This window comes from Cervus canadensis, chromosome 1, assembly GCF_019320065.1.
Source record: "Cervus canadensis isolate Bull #8, Minnesota chromosome 1, ASM1932006v1, whole genome shotgun sequence".
In the NCBI taxonomy this organism is placed as follows: domain Eukaryota; kingdom Metazoa; phylum Chordata; class Mammalia; order Artiodactyla; family Cervidae; genus Cervus; species Cervus canadensis.
Window position 1 is genome coordinate 65,875,348 of NC_057386.1, and position 18,275 is coordinate 65,893,622.

An 18,275-nucleotide genomic window follows, 5' to 3' on the forward strand; every position below is an offset into this window, starting at 1 on the left:
GGAAAAGAGACCAAATTAGCCCAAAGATTATCAATCTGTAGCTATATCACCTTTACAAAAAAAAAAGGAATGTCATTTTAAAGACCTAGTATTCCCCTCCCCTCTGGTGGTCTTGGAAAAATATTATTTCCTGGATGTCAGTGGTCAGGGCTTAGAAAGTAAGAAAGTTGAAAAAAAGAGACTCAATTAGAATTAGAAGAATTTAGTAAGGACTTTTCCCTTAAAATAAAGCATAGAAGTCTTGGCATTAAGAGCCTCTAACTTCTCATTCAACAGATGATCTGAAAAAATTTTCCATGTTTTATATTCATTACCCAATCCCTGGGCAATAACATGTTCAGAAGACTTATTTAATTATCACAGTTTGAACCCCTTCTCCTAGAGAAGTCTTCCTGTTGATCTCCACACTTTCAATTTCTCTCATCTACTTTCAGACCAAAGATTCCAACTCTCCCTCTCTTGTTTTTCACACCACCTCCCTTTGCTCTTTCCTCCAAAAATCTTCTCAGCACATCCAAACCCTTTGCTCTAGATGTATATAGTTCAGTTCAGTTCAGTTGCTCAGTTGTGTCCAACTCTTTGTGACCCTATGGACTGCAGCACACCAGGCTTCACTGTCCATCACCAACTCCTGGTGATGCCATCCAACCATCTCATCCTCTGTCATCCCTGTCTCCTCCTGCCTTCAATCTTTCCCAGCATCAGGGTCATTTCAAACGAGTCAGTTCTTTGCCTGAGGTGGCCAAAGTATTGGAGTTTCAGCTTCAGCATCAGTCCTTCCAATGAATATTCAGAACTGATTTCCTTTAGGATGGACTGGTTGGATCTCCTTGCAGTCCAAGGGACTCTCAAGAGTCTCCTCCAACACCACAATTCAAAAGCATCAGTTCTTCAGCACTCAGCTTTCTTTATAGTCCAACTCTCCCATCCATACATGACTACTGGAAAAACCATAGCCTTGACTAGACAGACCTTTGTTGACAAAGTAATGTCTCTGCTTTTTAATATGCTGTCTAGGTTGGCCATAACTTTTCTTCCAAAGAGCAAGCGTCTTTTAATTTCATGGCTGCAGTCACAATTTGCAGTGATATTAGAGCCCCCAAAAATAAAGTCTGTCACTGTTTCCGGAACATCTATTTGCAATGAAGTGATGGGACCAGATGCCATGATCTTAGTTTTCTGAATGTTGAGCTTTAAACCCAACTTTTTCACTCCTCTTTCACTTTCATCAAGGGGCTCTTTAATTCTTCTTCACTTTCTGCCCATCAGGGTGGTGTCATCTGCATATCTGAAGTTATTGATATTTCTCCCAGCAATCTGGATTCCAGCTTGTGCTTCATCCAGCCCAGTGTTTCTCATGATATACTCTGTACATAAGTTAAATAAGCAGAGTGACAATATGAAGCCTTGACGTACTCCTTTCCCGATTTGGAACCAGTCTGTTGTTCTAACTGTCCAGTTCTAACTGTTGCTTCTTGACCTGCATACAGGTTTCTCAGGAGGCAAGTCAGGTGGTCTGGTATTCCCATCTCTTTCAGAATTTTCCATAGTTTGTTTGTTGATCCACACAATCAAAGGCTTTGGCATAGTCAGTAAAGCAGAAATAGATGTTTTTCTGGAACTCTTTGGCTCTTTCAATGATCCAATGGATGTTGGCAATTTGATCTCTGGTTCCTCTACCTTTTCTAAATCCAGCTTGAACATCTGGAAGTTCACTGTTCACGTACTGTTAAAGCCTGGCTTGGAGAATTTTGAGCATTACTTTGCTAGCATGTGAGATGAGTGCAGTTGTGCAGTAGTTTGAGCATTCTTTGGCATTGCTTTTCTTTGGGATTGGAATGAAAACTGACCTTTTCCAGTCCCGTGGCCACTGCTGGGTTTTCCAATTTTGCTGGCATATTGAATGCAGCACTTTCACAGCATCATCTTTTAGGATTTTAAATAGCTCAACTGGAATTCCATCACCTCCACTAGCTTTGTTCTTTGTGATGCTTACTAAGGCACACTTCACTTCACATTCCAGGATGTCTGGCTCTAGGTGAGTAATCACACCATTGTGGTTATCTGGGTTGTGAAGATCTTTTTTGTATAGTTCTTCTGTGTATTCTTGCCACCTCTTCTTAATATCTTCTGCTTCTGTTAGGTCCATACCATTTCTCTTCTTCATTGTGCTCATCTTTGCATGATATATTCCCTTGGTATCTCTAATTTTCTTGAGGAGGTCTCTAGTCTTTCCCATTTTGTTGTTTTCATCTATTTCTTTGCACTGATCACTGAGGAAGGCTTTCTTACCTCTCCTTGTTGTTCTTTGGAACTCTGCATTCAAATGGGAATGTCTTTCCTTTTCGCCTTTGCCTTTCACTTTTCTTCTTTTCTCAGCTATTTGTAAGGCCTCCTCAGACAGCCGTTTTGCCTTTTGCACATCTTTTTCTTGGGGATGGCCTTGATCCCTGTCTCCTGTACAATGTCACGAACCTCCGTCCATAGTTCATCAGGCACCCTGTCTATCAGATCTAGTCCCTTGAATCTATTTTCCACTTCCACTGTATAATCATAAGGGATTTGACTTAGGTCATACCTGAATGGTCTAGTGGTTTTCCCTACTTTCTTCAATATAAGTCTGAATTTGGCAATAAGGAGTTTATGATCTGAGCTCAGTCAGCTCCTGGTCTTTTTTGCTGACTATATAGAGCTTCTCCATCTTTGGCTGCAAAGAATATAATCAATCTGATCTTGGTATTGACCATCTGGTGGTGTCTATGTGTAGAGTCTTCTCCTGTGTTGTTGGAAGGAGGGTATTTGTTGTGACCAGCGCATTCTCTTGGCAAAATTCTATTAGCCTTTGCCCTGCTTTGTTCTGTACTCTAAGGCCAAATTTGCCTGTTACTCCAGGTATCTGTTGACTTTCTACTTTGCATTCCAGTCCCCTATAATGAAAAGGACATCATTTTTGGGTGTTAGTTCTATAAGGTCTTATAAGTCTTCATAGAACCATTCAACTTCAGCTTCTTTAGCATTATTGTTTGGGGGCATAGACTTGGATTACTGTGATATTGAATGGTTTGCCTTGGAAACGAACAGAGATCATTGTGTCATTTTTGAGATTGTGTCCAAGTACTGCATTTTGGACTCTTCTGTTGAACATGATGGCTGCTCTGTTTCTTCCAAGGGATTCTTGTGGTATAAGCTCTCTGCTTTCTCAAGCCTTCTCTGTTCTTCTCACATGCTCTCCTTTCAGGCCACTCCTTAAGTTTCTGTTATGTTCCCACTTCCTTCCAGTTCAAAACCCACCACACAATGTGGAAACCAGCCAGTATGAGAGATTTGGCTGTTCTAGGTAAAACACACTAATCAGCCACCTCACTTACTGTATGTTTAAACTTAGGAGCACTGCATTATCTTAAGTATTGTCATGGGATAAATAAATGCCATATTTTTAAAAAATTCCCTACAGTGCCTGCTTAAATTGGCACTCTGTAACCTATCGTGAGTTAAGCATCATCCTTAATCCCTTAGAACATGCTGGGTGTGCAGTCACCGGTGCCGTTGGGTGGGCCATGGCCCACAGCAGCAGAGCCCCAGCCTCTGCCTCTCTGTTCTCAGTCGCACTGTGACATGGACAGTGAGGACCGAGATGAGAAAACTCTTCTAATCTCCTTTCTGTAACTCAGCTACTTTTCCACTTTTCTAGCCAAAAATTTGTCCATAATTCCTCTTGACAAGCCTTGTTTCAGATTAACCTTAGCTAAAAACCATTCTCTGATTCTTTCAGGAATCTGACATTGCTGGTCAATCAGGAGGATCTGTGCGAGGACCCCCAAGGTTGCCACCCAGGTAGGTAAGCGTGGGAAAACCTCTAAAAAGTCAGTTAAAGAAAATCTAATGACTCCGAGACCAGACTTTGTTTTCTGTGTTGTTGGCCTTCTATCTTTTTTTAGAAATAACTCACAAATTTACCCAGGCCACTAGCCCATAGTCTGTTTCTAACAGCAGGTTGTAGGAATCTCTGTTTCTTGTTTAACACAATCTAAAAACTCACAGAGCACACACACGAATCTCTATTGTTGTTGTTCAGTTGCTAAGTTGTGTCTGACTCTTTGTGACCCCATGGACTGCAGCATGCCAGGCCCCCCGTCCTTCACCATCTCCTGGAGTTTGCTCAAACTCCACTGTTTATAAAATTTGTTTATAAAATTTCATTATTTCATTATTATTATTATTATTATTATCAAACTCCATTGTTTATAAAAGTCCATTGGTTGGTGTTGCTATCCTATTTTCAGAACTTAGCTTTCTTTGTTTTAATCTAAATTAGAGTTTTAATAATGATTCCTAGAACATGAACATTAGAGTTTGTTTTTCCCTTCCTGATCATCTAGAAGACCCCATCACATCTACATGATATCTTATTATAAGCTTTTCATCTCAGGCTTTGGTAGAAAGTGCTTAGTTTTCTGAAACAGTCATGGTGTGTTTAAGAGCAAATGGGGCCTTAGAGAGCTCATGATAGTAAATACTTGTTTGTCTTGAACTAATGAATCTCTAGTGCAAGATAAGAGGAAGCTGGAACATCATGGCATTTCTTCTAATAATATAATGTTTAATGCAGCAGTCATTTGCTGAAAAATAGCATACCCAGCATGTTTCAGTAAATGGTGTTACATTAGCAGAAAGCCCTGTGTGTGTGTGTCTGTAAGAAAGGACAAAGCAGAACCTACCATCGATCAAACCCTGACTCACAGCTGCCACCTTGAATTTCAGGCCTGTAAATGGAAAAGTCGTACCAGCTCGACAGCCTCCTCCCAAGGGGGCCCCTGAGAGACCACCTCCCCCTAAACTTCCAGCAACCAGAACATCAAATAAAAAGCTGCCTTTTAATCGGTCTTCTTCTGACATGGATCTTCAGAAAAAACCAAGTAACTTGGCACCTGGACTCTCAAAAGCCAAGAGTCAAGTCTTTAAAAATCAAGATCCAGTACTGCCCCCGCGTCCCAAACCAGGACACCCTCTCTACAGAAAGTACATGGTAAATGTAGCTTTTAAAAATGTTTCTGGTCCAGAGGTTTGTCCTAAAGCATATATAAGACCCCTGTTCTTAGAAAAAGTTGGTGAGACAAATGTGTAATTGCCCCTTGATGCTAGAGTGTTTTAGACAAGTAGGCTGTGATAAAACCTAAGTCGTTAAAGCACAGTTTCATTATTAGAAACATAGGAACAGGAAGCAGGGCAGCAGGGATTGCAATCTGCTGTCTGGCTTGACCAAACAGAAATTCTGAAGAACCTGACCCAGTAGGTTATACTGATGGGAGTACCTGACAGATATTATATTCACATCTCAGTATAGTTTATGTCTTATATCTTCCTTGCCCACAGAGTAAAATTTGAAGTGAAGTGGAAAGAAAGTTTTTATTAAAATGGTTTTTCCCTCATTTTCTACTTTTTTAAACCTGATTATCATGGTCCATTTAATAGTTACCAGTTAGAAGTTTTCATCAATAATAAAGATAGTTGAGATATTAAATTTGTTCTCTTTGAATGTTTTTCTTATCCTGTGACCTTAAGCCTTTGTCTTTGGAGTTGATGTGTTCTCTCTACTTTGGTCAGGTTAACCTGATGAAATCTAGAGCAAATTAAAATGATAAGGAGCTGGAGTGTTGGCACTTTTTAAACAATTATACAACAGTAGCTCTTAACAAGAACAGCATTTATTCATTTCATATTGTTCTACAGTTCCATCATTGAGCTGAAAATTGTTTTCATTTTAAACCATTTAGGATTTTTTTCCCTCTTCTTAAGGGAATGATATAGACAGATAAGAAGGAGGTATGATATTCATATATATTCATATTCATTTAAACTGATAAAATTTTAATTTGAATAGCTTACTTAAAAATAATAAAAGCAGCAGCTGATGTGTTGAGTACTCATGAGTCAGGCATTGTTTGAAGCACTTTATGTATATTAAACAACTATTTGTTCCTCACATCAACCCTGTGAAGTGGATACTATTTTTATTTCTGTTAGGCAGATGAAGAAAATAATACTCAGAGAGATTAAATAGCCTGTCCAGGATCACAAAGCCAGTAATGGTGGAGCCAAGATTGGAATACAGATTGACTAGGTCTAAGCCCATGCTCTTTACCATTAAGCCATACTAGGAAATAGTGTTACAGGACTTCCCTGGTGTCTAGTGTAGGAGTACATGCTTCCACTGCAAGGGGCGCGGTTTCAATCCCTGGTCTGGGAACTAAGCTCTCACAAAGCCCAGCCTGTGCAGCCAAAAAAAGGAGAAAGAAAATCATGTTACTAATTGTAAAGTCTCTAATTATATTGCCTGTTCCATGTTAAGAGCCTCATTGGGGGTATCAGATTTTGCTTATAGGTCTTAGCCTAGCTATATAATGTCAATAAAGCATTTGAATAACTTAAAAGTGAAGTGAAAGTGAAAGTCTCTCAGTCGTGTCCAACTCTTTGCGGCCCAATGGACTATACAGTCCATGGGATTCTCCAGGCCAGAAAAGTAAAGAAATTAATAAATCAAGATGATGATAGATTATAGTAGTATGTCTCTTTACAAAATAACTCCTTAAACCCCTCATCTTTCCTGTGGGTGCCCCACCATTATCTTGCCCCCCAGGGTCACTCTGGCACCCTGACGCCCTGACAGACCGCTGGAAGCCACCCCATCCGCCCCGCCTCCTAGGCCCGCACCCTTGTGCTGTGTCTTTGCTCCCGAGGGCAGCCTCCCTTTCTTGTTATACGTGAGCTTGTGTGATCACATCTCCTGGCTACACCTTTTGTACTCTACAGCCCTCTGACCTGTGTTTATCAGCCAGAATTTACCAAGGCAGGGGGCAGAGTCCTCTGGCCAGAGGAGGCTACAGACGTAAGAGCCATTCTAAGATCAGACAAGGCTGAGTGACCAGGAATGACTGAGGTCAGGCAGCGGCACCAGAGAGACTGCAGGGAAAGAGATTGAAGGCAGGTAGAAGCAGCCTGTCCAGCCCCACACAGGACACACCAGTCCCCCGTCAGCCCCCCTGACCGTCAGGCTGTGAGGTCAGTGCTGGGCATTCGCCCTTATGACGCTCTGGGAACCTGGTGGAGTGGACCTTCCCGGTTGTGACTGTGAAAGGGGGACCTTAGGCCGCCTTCAGCCCCCGAGTCCTGTGGGCTCAGCCCCAGGCCCCCAAGGACTCTGTGTATCCTGAGAGGCAGCAGCCCCGCCAACTAGATCCTGAGCTTGAGGAAGCTGGGTGAAGAGTTTACCTGCTGGAAGTTATGCTGCAGGCACATGTGCCAAATCCCCACATGATCAGCCTCTTGGGACACAGTTATTTGATTATGAATAATCCTTTATATTGGTTTATGTTCAAGATGTCTGTGCCTCATGGAATTGCCAATGAAGATGTCATCCCACAAAACCCTGGAGAACTTTCTTGTAAGGTAAAGTAGAGCTCCTTCTTTACTGACAAATTTTTTTAAAAATTTGCTGGTCTCTGTTACTGTTTTACACATTATTAAATGCTTTAGGCTCCAAAGATTAAAATGTGGAAAAGTAATAATGTTTTATTAAATAATAATTGCTTCAGAGAGTGGTATTGTACCTTACAGCGTGGGGACGTCCTGGTGATACTGAAGCAGGCAGAAGGTAATTACTTGGAGTGCCGGAAGGGAGATGATGCCGGCAGAGTTCACCTGTCTCAGATGAAGATCATCACGCCACTTGACGAACATCTTAGCAGCAGACCAAACGTGAGGAATTAATACTGTACCATCCTCATATCACACATGGCAGCACATTTCATAGAACTATTAATTATAGCTATCCTCAGGTTTTTATTAGCACGTTTATTTTAACCAGAGTAAAAATTACAGTAGCGTTTTATTCCATTTTAAGAATAAATTACTTCTAAGAGACTTGCCACTGCCATACTAATCACTTTGATACAGAGTGACTACCGTGTGGTCTGCCTTCCTCGTATCACGCTGACTCGCAGCATCCAGGACACTCAGTCATTAATTTTCAGCTGTAAGACCTATTTACTTTTGAAATAATGTAAATACATTTACCAAAGTATTAGAGATTGGTTTTCTAGCAGAATGGATAATTATTTTAAGGAGGGCCCTATAAAGGCTGACATTAAAAAGCTTCCCTGTAAGATTTAAGATGAGTATAGTCCTTGTTTCTCTGATCATAGCTCATAAAATAATGAAATGAAATGTTACAACACTCTGAAGTCACTATTTAGGCCTAACAAATCTGTGGAGCCTAGGAGAATACAATGATTATTGAAGGTCATTTGTTGAGCAAGAAAAATGCCATTGAACAATTTACAGAGGCATATTCTTTAAAGAGCTGCTTAGGGTATCCAGTTAAAATTTTCACTGTCTGTTAGGTAATGTAGCAAACATGAAAAATGAGACCTATCAGTCATTTAAGCCAAGTTAAAGTGTTTGGTTTGTCATTCATCCTAGTTTTCATAATCTCATGCAGTTCTTCTTGGAAGGCAGTCTATCATTTGAGGTTTGCTAAGAAACTAAAGATTCGAATTTCGGAGAGCAGAGAAGATATGTGTTATGCTGGCTACAGCTGGAATGTTGACATTTCTGACTTCAGTCCACATGGGGAAAGTTCTTCTGTCGCTCATTTCTCTGCTTTGAGGCAGCATTACCCATCTGTCACCACTGTGCTTCCTCTCTTTTGAAACATTGATGGGTAGCCATGGGGATTGTACTGTCAGAAAGCTTTCCTTTCTGAAAAGGAAAATAGAAGTTGAAAGAAAGAAATAGAAAAATAGAAGCTGAAAAAATTACAAGCTGTTCTTTTATAAACATTCATGGCTTTGTCACCTGGGACATTACTTTACTCATGCTTGCAGAAAGGTGACCACCAATGACCCACAGCTGCTGAAACCTAAGTGGGGCCTCTCTCAGGCTCTGGGTCATGGCTAACATTACCCTTTTCAGAAAAGTAAAACCTACCTGAAAGCCTAGTGTGAAGGTAAATATCTCTAAAACTGTGTTACACTCTCCCCTGCCTTAGTCAACAGAAGACATTGCACGTTATGAGGTAAGGCTGGGCTGTCCGAGCAGGGAGGCAAGGGATCTGCGCCTCGCGTGGTTCTCACACAGCTGCGGGTCTCAGTTGCCCTCAGTTGCCACTGGAGGCAGTGATCTGACCTCTCTGAACCTCATTTTTTAAATGTGTGAAATAGATATGAGAATCCTCAGAGTTGATTATAGAATTGATTTATCATTATGATTTCATTTATATGAAAGTTCAGAATAGGTAAATCCGGAAGGTAGATTAGTGGTTGCCCAGGGCTGGGGGAAGGGTGAGGGGGAGTGATGGCCAATGGGTGGGAGGCTTCTGGAGGGATGATAAATACGTCCTAAAGTTAGATTGTGGTGGTGGTCGCACAATTCTGTGAATATGCTAAAATTAGGTACACTTTAAATGCTTAAATTTTATGGCATGTGCCTTATATCTCAAAGATCCTTAAAAAATTAAATGAGCTAATTAATTTAGGTAATTTAGCATCTGTAAGGTGCTTAGTATCGTGAATAGTGCATAGTGGGCAAACAGTGTATATTAACTATTCTCATTACTCATTAGTATTAGCTATTATAGTCATACTAGAAAGAACTTTGAAATATGTTAGATTTCCCTCCCAGATATCCACTCTAATCGTGTGTTCCTGCCCCTGAGTTGTTCCGACCCCTGTGGCCAGCCCCATTCACCTTTCCTCTCACCCTTCACCTGCCAGGCCAAGGTGATGAGCAGCATCAAAGGGACAGCCGTGCACAGAAGGCAGGGAAGCGAGAGCGGGAGGCACAGGCTGCCGACTGTCCCACTTCTACCCTCTTTGGCTGGTGTGTGGGCCTTGGTCCATCTGCAGGTCCATGTTTATGTTTGGTGTGGGGTAGGCCTCTGACTTCACTTTTTCCAGATGTAAAGTCATCTAGCCTAACACCATTTATTGGAGCAGTCATCCCTTTGTCTACAGATGTAAATCAGAAAAAAATGAAAACCACACATATGCTAAATTGGGTAAATAGTAATTTTTAAAGCCCCTCCAGGCTTAACATATCTCATAGTTCCTTTCTGCAATCCCTGAAATTCCCATTATGCCCATTTATTTAAGGAAAAGCACTAAGCAGCCTCTAAGACAATGTTGGTGTTGCTTTGGTAAACTAATACACCAGGCTGCCTTAGCCCTTCCTGTATTAAGTTCAGCTGATGTGAGAGAAGGCAGCGTGCCTCCGCAGCTGCCTTACAGTTGATTCAGTACAGTTGATTCAGAAAAGAGTTGCACAAAGGAGCTGCAGGGCGGATGTGGAGAGGGGTGGACCACGACCCCTGATGTCTGACCAGCTGAACATCATGGTCAGGAAAGGGGCAGTCCCTGATGGGCAGGAGCCATTAAAGGAAGGAAGAGACAAGAAAGGCACAAAAAATCACTTTCATTTAAAAATCAAAGAAAGTAAGTTATAATTCCAAATAATATCCATCAGTCAGATGATGATGACGATGATGATGTGGATAACAACTGCCTGTCATTAAGAAACGGTCACTCTTCAAATCTGGCTTCTCCTCTGGCCAGTCTAAGCACTGGTTAGATGGGTGGAAAATATTGAATTCTCTTTGCTAATTTACTTAGAATTACTATTGAATAAACCATTCAGATTAAATAGAAAATCCAGGCCAGGCATGAGAGGTAGCATTGGCTTTCAAATTACAGAAGGCATTCAGTTAAGTGGTAATAAATGAAGTGGATTTTACTTTTTGTGAATTATACTTTTGTAAAAGTCGTTAGCTCTTTTCATTACAAAAGGCAAGAGTGTAAATTGCAGAACTTCCTTCTTTTTCCATCTTAATGAAGAGAATACTTTTAAGGTCTTGTTCTTAAGGTTTAGTTCTGATCACAGTTTATGGAAAAAGCGATCCTTGAAAGGTAAAGAGGTAAAAATGACTACTTCAGTGTAGAATAGATACTGCTTTAAAAAACCAAAAACAACCAACAAAAACTTAAGTTTAATTTCCTTTTGTTTACTCTCTCAGTTTAAGAAAAGTGCTGGGGGGGTATCATAATTGAGAGTTATTTCTCTTCTCCTCCGGCAGGGACTCACACCTTTTCCACTTGGTCATGCTTCCCTTGTTTGGCTCAGCTGTGTGGTTTGCATCTTGTACTCATAATATAATTGTGTCAAGAGGACCTCAATGAGGAAAAAAAAAAACAAAGGTCTCCGAGTGAATAATAAATCCAGCATGCATCATGCACACGCCATTCACGGCTCTGTTTGCTCCCTCAGGATCCAAGCTGCCCTCAGAAGCCTGTTGACACTGGTGCCCCCCACGCTGTCGTCCTTCATGATTTCCCAGCAGGTAAGGACAGAGATGATAAAGCGGTAGAACCTTAGGATCCAGGATCAGGCATCCTCCCCAGGTTAACCTCTCAAGGACATCTGTCTTCACTTTCCGTACCGATGGAGCCCTAGACTGAACAGGTCATCTTATCCATCACCCCACCTTCAGGAAGAGTTGACTGCACCCAGCCATGCCAGAAAGCTTACCTGCACACTCTTGCTTTTGATACTCCCTGTGAGAGAGAGAGGAGGAGACAGTGTTTCACTTACACATGAACAAATAGCAAACTGCCTACCAGTTGGAAACTTTTTAACTCTTTCCCAACATAATGAAATTAATTCAGATTTACTAAAAGTGAAGTTCTTTTCTGCTAAGGGTTGTAAAACCAACACACATAGCTCAGCTATTACTTATGAAATGAAAATATACATTTTTGTCATCAATTTTTAAATACCTTTTATATCCAAGGCTTCAAATAAAATAAATTCCAGATTTATTTATACCTTTTTTTTTGTCCACTTGGTAGACTGATTTTTATTTCAGTGTAAGTAAATTTATATGCTAAAGAGCTGTAGGACTCCCTTAGTATTTTGAGATTGAAATGATTTTTAAGCATGGTTGAGAATATGAATATTATACCGTGTCTATAAAATGGTTTCATTGTTAAAATATGTATTCAGCAGACGTTTATATCGGCACAGGAAGAATCATTGGCAAGCACAATGTTTTGTGTGTGTGTGTTTTTCAAGCATTCCCTATCAGTTAGTGCCTGGTAAATAATATCTTATTTGACCTTAAAAGGGGAAATTCATAATAGCAATATCCAGGAAAAAAAATATTTTTAAAGTCAATTCAATTAGTATAATCTGTTCTCAGAATCAGTAGAACATACTGCCTTGGTGGACAGAACTGAATGCTACGTTGTGCTCTGCTTTAATCAGCTCTGCAACCAGGGTAATTGATCACACATCATTATAATTCTATCGTACAGAGCAAGCTGATGATTTGAGCCTCACTTCTGGAGAAATTGTTCATCTTCTGGAAAAAATAGATACAGATTGGTACAGAGGGAAATGTAGAAACCAGACTGGTGTATTTCCGGCCAACTACGTCAAAGTGATTGTAAGTAGGTTGTGCATGTTGAAATTGGTCATATATTCAATGGATTCCATGTAATTTACAGTTTAAAAAAAATAACCAGATGCCTAGATTCTTGGCTTCTGGTTCTGTCTCTTCTATTAATTCATTTAGTATTTGAAAAATTGAGAAATAAAGGTTTGTTCAACTAGACAGTGGTTAATTATTAATATATTATGAGTATTAGAACGTAATGCTTAAATGCTATCTGAAATCCTAAGGTAAAAAGCTACTGCAGGTCCACAGCTATTCTTGGAGGGTTGATAAGCACTTGAGGGTATATGTTAATCCTTTGAAATATTCAGCAAATAAGAATTAAGTGATACTGGATTGTCCTATAGGAATGTTTGTTCTCTGAGGTGATGGTACCACTTTTCTTTTTCTTTGGAGTGCATTTCGTTATTGATTTCTTTCATTCTTTCCATTGCCATTTATTTCCATCTATAAAATACATATATAGGATTTCCCTGATGGTCCAGTGGCTAAGCGTCCACCTTGCAATGCAGAGGACAAAGGTTCAGCCCTTGGCCTGGAGAGATCTCACACGCCATGGGGCAGCTAAGCCATGCGGCGAACTGCCAAGGCCAGGCTCCAGAGCCCACGTGCTAGGCCCGGTGCCCTGCGGCAGGAGCAGCCAGCACAGTGAGGATCCATGCCCCCCAGCCAGGGAGCAGCCCCCACTCACCGCAGCTGGAGGAGGCCCGCACAGCACAGAGACCCAGTACAGCCATAGACAAATAGATGAGAAGATTCTTCTTAAAAAATAGATTTGGCAAACTAAAGTACTTTCATTGGAGGGAATGGTTTTTCACTTAATAGTTTCAAATCTGACTGGAAAATATTATATAAAGTGTTAGAATTTTATACACCCTCACAGTCTAACTGGTAAAAGCAGACCCTATGGTAGAGCCCTGAGTGTTAAGCCTGGGTGGCTGAGAAACATAGAGATGAAATAAGACTGCCACACGAGCATTTATATCAATGGGAAGAGAATGACTCAGTTGCTGATATAACTTATTGATACTGAAAAATATCAATAAAGCTAGCTTAAATAGTTGAGCATTAATCACTTATTTGAGGAGGGGAAGCAAATGATTTTTGATTACACCAGAAGCTTAGCAAACAGACATAACAGATAACCTATATGTTTCAAGTATAAATGAGACTGAGTCTCTGGAATTACAAAATGTGGGTCTTACAAGTTGTCTGATATATAAATACCCTGATTCTTTGGAGAAATCCAACCACATTCTCTAGATTAATATTAAGAATAATGTTGGTTTTAGCACTCTTCCTCATTTTTCTTCTGCCCAGTGTAGCTGTACTTTAAAAAGCAGTTACCACACTGAAATCAGTCACACTGTATTTGCCACATTATTGATGTGTTATTTCTAAGCCTGCAAGTTTAAAAAGTTGTTTTAAAACTTCAAACTTTTGGAATTCATCAAGAAGGGCACTGATTTATTTAATGTAAACCTCAAAGCTTTAAGTAGTTTTCTGACTTAGTGCATTACGGTCAAATATTTCATCACAACTTAGCTCTACTAAGCCTTGTAGATGAGGTATTATATAACATGCTCACCCCTAGATGCTCACTGAGTGCCAAGTCCTCTCTTCCTTCCCTGCTTACAGTGCAGGGGGGAAAAATGGCCCAGGGTTATGAAAATGGACAGAATCACAAGTTTGGTTAAAAGACTTTATTTGGGGTCATGGAAATATTGCAGAATTCTACCAACACTTTGGCTAAGTGTCTAGATAGTACCTATGCCTAGTTTCTATGCTAAGCCCTCCTCACCTGATGTTTTCAACTTAGGGGATATGAGATAGAGAGCCCCAGTTAGGGGGGAACGACATAATGTGCTTATTCCAGCAAATAAGAGGAAGATTGATTGGCTGTACAAGGAGGGCTACATCACAAGTTATGGAGTTTTTTCAAAACCCAAATTCTGGATTTCATACCTTTTTAGCATCTATGGTATGTTTTGTCGATTTAATACCTAGCTAAACTGGTTAACCTCAGTTGTAAATTTCCTAATTACTTAACCTTAAATTTATCTTATGAAAATCTGAAATAATACAATTGTTGCCTTGATGTTTGTCTTTACTAGATTGATGTTCCAGGAGGAAATGGGAAAAGGGAATCCATCTCATCTCATTGTGTTAAGTAAGTTTTACTTGTGTTCTTTTGCACAAAATACAAAGGATATGAGCATTTATATCATAAAGAATTAACAAGCGTTAACACTTCAGATGCATGATTATTCAGATTCTCAGTGTGTCTTTTTAATTATGAGGAAAACGACTTGTTTAAAAATCTGATGAAATTGCAGCACGCTGATAATAGCAACTCTCTGTACCAATATAGGGCATATAGACAGCCACAGTCTGTCCTGGTGCTTCCCACAGCCTAACTTTGTCTGAATAGAGAGGTTTCATCATCCATTGCATTTTGTGTTGGCCTTCTGGTATTTATCTACCAACTTATTTCTAGAAAGTTCAAATACTTTTGTCATAGTGTTAGGGAACGAACCATTGACCAAAACCACCTACCTTGACCAGGCGTGACAATAACCACTTGAACGAGTTGTCTCACAACAGGAGGTCCCGATAAGAAGCATGAAAACTAACTGGGAGAATCTGGGAGAGGCCAAAAAAGGAGGAGACGCCTGCCCATAATATGTCTTATAAAACCAACTGGAAGAATTTGGGAGGGGCCAAAAGGAGGGAAGAGATGCCAGACTATGTCCTGCCAACCTCCCAGAATCCTTCCTGCTGAAATCCATCTCGGCTGAGCAATGCACACGCCACCACGAAGGACCCTGAGTCAGAATGGTTGCCTAGAGACCACCAGGAGACTAACCCCATTACAGTAAAACCTGGGGCTGCCAGCCGTGTGGCAGAGCAGTCCTCCTGGGTTCCCTTACCCCGCTGCTCGTCCCCGCGCCCCTTCCCAATAATGGTTCTTGCTTTGTCAGCACATGTGTCTCCTCAGACAGTTCATTTCCAAGTGTTAGACAGGAGCCCACTCTCTCCTCCAACAATAGAAAATATTTAAACCTAATAGAAATATGAAGTCTACAAATCTGCTAGGTATTTTGTATTGTTTTTTTTTTTGAGAGGACATAAAAGAAAGTAAAGGAGGAGTTAATTTGGAGGAGTCTTCTTTTATGTTTGAAGACCTTTCAGTGAATTTATGTATCCTTTTATGCATCATTGTAACTCCTTTGTGATTTAAAACATTGCCACAATGCAACTTTATATTCCAGTTAAATGAGCAAATTAATAGAATCCAGTACCTCCTGAAGACTGTAAACCTGTCTTTGAATAGGTCAGACATAAGAAGATATGCTCTCTGAGGACTTCAGAAAATAAATGCAAAGGTTATCACAAATAAGAAAACTTCCGAGACCACAGTAGTTTCATGCTGTTTCAGGTTCCGCTTTTCTCCTGTTTTTAAGCGGTGTTTACTGTGTCAGCAGGTTGAATTTAAAGTGGGCTTTCATAGCCATTGATCCATTGACCTGACTTAAATCAGACTTTGATTGCAGCCAGTACCAACCTTTTCTTTTCAGGCAATTGCCTCTCCTTAGTCATTGAAACTTCCTTTCTGAAACCTCAAATTGAAGGTTTGGTATTCAATCATGTCTTCGAGGGATGCAATTTCATGTCTGTTTTTATCTTATTATCAGTCAGAATTGCAGATCATTTAAGGATTGTTCCAATTCTCAGAACTGAAGCCTTTTTAAAGGAGATACAAAAGTCATTTTTTTTTTTAAATTTTTTTATTAGTTGGAGGCTAATTGCTTCACAACATTTCAGTGGGTTTTGTCATACATTGATATGAATCAGCCATAGTGTTAGGTATAAGATTAAATGTTGTAAGATAATATGTCGAGTGTTTTCTTTGAACCTCCTAGTTTTGAAGACCATTCATCTATATACAGAACTCACTGATTCAACATATCTTAAGCATCTACCCTGCCCAGCTGATGCCCATTGATTTTCTGCCATGGAAGCTTGATGTCTTGCCCTGAGATCCTCAGGGTTAACACGTCTAAACTCAGTGCGTTTATGACTGAGAGGGTTCAGACTTAGCCCTGGATTACTGTGGCCCAGGGATACAAAAACATGGAGACTGGGGAGATTCTATCATGAAAATGTGATCAAAAGATGTGACAACCTAAACTAACCACTAGTTGCTTCTCTGGCATTCTGCATGTACTAGAAACCGTGACTTTAGCCTTTCTGAGTGAAACAGGCTTGTATCTACAAAGTAAGGACTGTCATTTAGAAAGGTAGCTTAGTCTTTTTCATGGAAATTTTAAATTATGCCTCTTATATCTTGTTCCAAAGTAAATACAAAATAAATATTCACTGAAAGATTAAATGAGGGTTTCCAGGCATTTTGAAAGTTAGTACTGCCTAATTTAACCCACAAATGTGATCTTTCTTCAGAGGCCCAAGGTGTATTGCTCGATTTGAGTATATTGGAGACCAGAAGGACGAGTTAAGTTTCTCAGAGGGAGAAATTATTATTCTTAAAGAGTATGTGAATGATGAGTGGGCGAGAGGAGAACTTGGAGACAGATCTGGGATCTTCCCCCTTAACTTTGTGGAACTCATTGAGGATCATCCCACCTCTGGTACAAATGTTTTAAGTGAGTATAGAGAGTATGGTTTTTTATTGTGTACTATCCTAATTCTATCCAACCAATCCATCCTAAAGGAGAGTAGTCCTGGGTGTTCATTGGAAGGACTGATGTTGAAGCTGAAATTCCAATAGTTTGGCCACTTTATGTGAAGAGTTGACTCATTGGAAAAGACCCTGATGCTGGGAAAGATTGAGGGCAGGAGGAGAAGGGGACGACAGAGGATGAGATGGCTGGATGGCATCACCGACTCGATGGACATGAGTTTGAGTAAACTCCGGGAGCTGGTGATGGACAGGGAGGCCTGGCATGCTGTGATTCATGGGGTCGCAAAAAGTCGGACACGACTGAGAGACTGAACTGACTGTCTGACTGATCCTAATTCAAATAAACCAGGTAATAGGTCAATACTTAAGTTGCATAACAATCCACATTGCCATATTTTTTTAAGGTAGAAGGAAAAATGATTTTTAAATGGCATTTGTCATTTTGGGGATAGTCATTATTGTGGCAGTCTCTCAAAGAGCTGGTTTATTAGCAGTAGCTTTATATTTGTCTACTAAAGTCACTCAGTCGTGTCCAACTCTTTGTGACAACCTGGGCTACACAGTCCATGGACTTCTCCAGGCCAGAATACTGGAGTGGGTAGCCTTTCCCTTCTCCAGGGGATCTTCCCAACTCAGGGATGGAACCCAGGTCTCCCACATTGCAGGCAGAGTCTTTACCAGCTGAGCCACACAGGAAGCCACAGAATACTGGAGTGGGTAGCCTATCCCTCCTCCAGCAGGTTTTCCCAACCCAGGAATTGAACCGGGGTCTCTTTCATTGCAGGCGGGTTCTTTACCAATTGAGCTATCAGGGAAGCTGTTCATATTAGCTATCAGGGAAGCTTCATATTAGAGATGGCCAAAAAAAAGAGTCATCAACTTTTAAACAGGAATGGCCTATAGAGTATAACTAATGTATTTCCTCTTTCGGTCTACAGTAAAGAAAACAAACCCAGAGAGGGTAGTTTGTACTGGCCTGGCAAAGCTAGTAGCCAGTACGTGAAGAGACTGATCTGGAATCCCAAACTTTTCACTTTCCTCTCAAAGTTTTTTCCCAATGCTGTATGGTCT

General features: G+C 40.5%; 1 protein-coding gene across 8 annotated transcripts in view; it reads left to right on the forward strand.

Moving 5' to 3' along the window:
• Positions 1 to 18,275, forward strand: part of SH3D19 (SH3 domain containing 19) — a 196,786-nt gene that overhangs the window by 170,004 nt on the left and 8,507 nt on the right. For all 8 annotated transcript variants that reach the window (XM_043484650.1, XM_043484637.1, XM_043484644.1 and 5 more), the window contains 8 exons: positions 3,773 to 3,834; positions 4,762 to 5,026; positions 7,378 to 7,446; positions 7,615 to 7,755; positions 11,317 to 11,389; positions 12,363 to 12,493; positions 14,617 to 14,672; positions 16,964 to 17,166. In XM_043484650.1, coding sequence (XP_043340585.1) covers positions 3,773 to 3,834; positions 4,762 to 5,026; positions 7,378 to 7,446; positions 7,615 to 7,755; positions 11,317 to 11,389; positions 12,363 to 12,493; positions 14,617 to 14,672; positions 16,964 to 17,166 — 1,000 coding nt within the window. The remainder of the gene's footprint in view (positions 1 to 3,772; positions 3,835 to 4,761; positions 5,027 to 7,377; positions 7,447 to 7,614; positions 7,756 to 11,316; positions 11,390 to 12,362; positions 12,494 to 14,616; positions 14,673 to 16,963; positions 17,167 to 18,275) is intronic.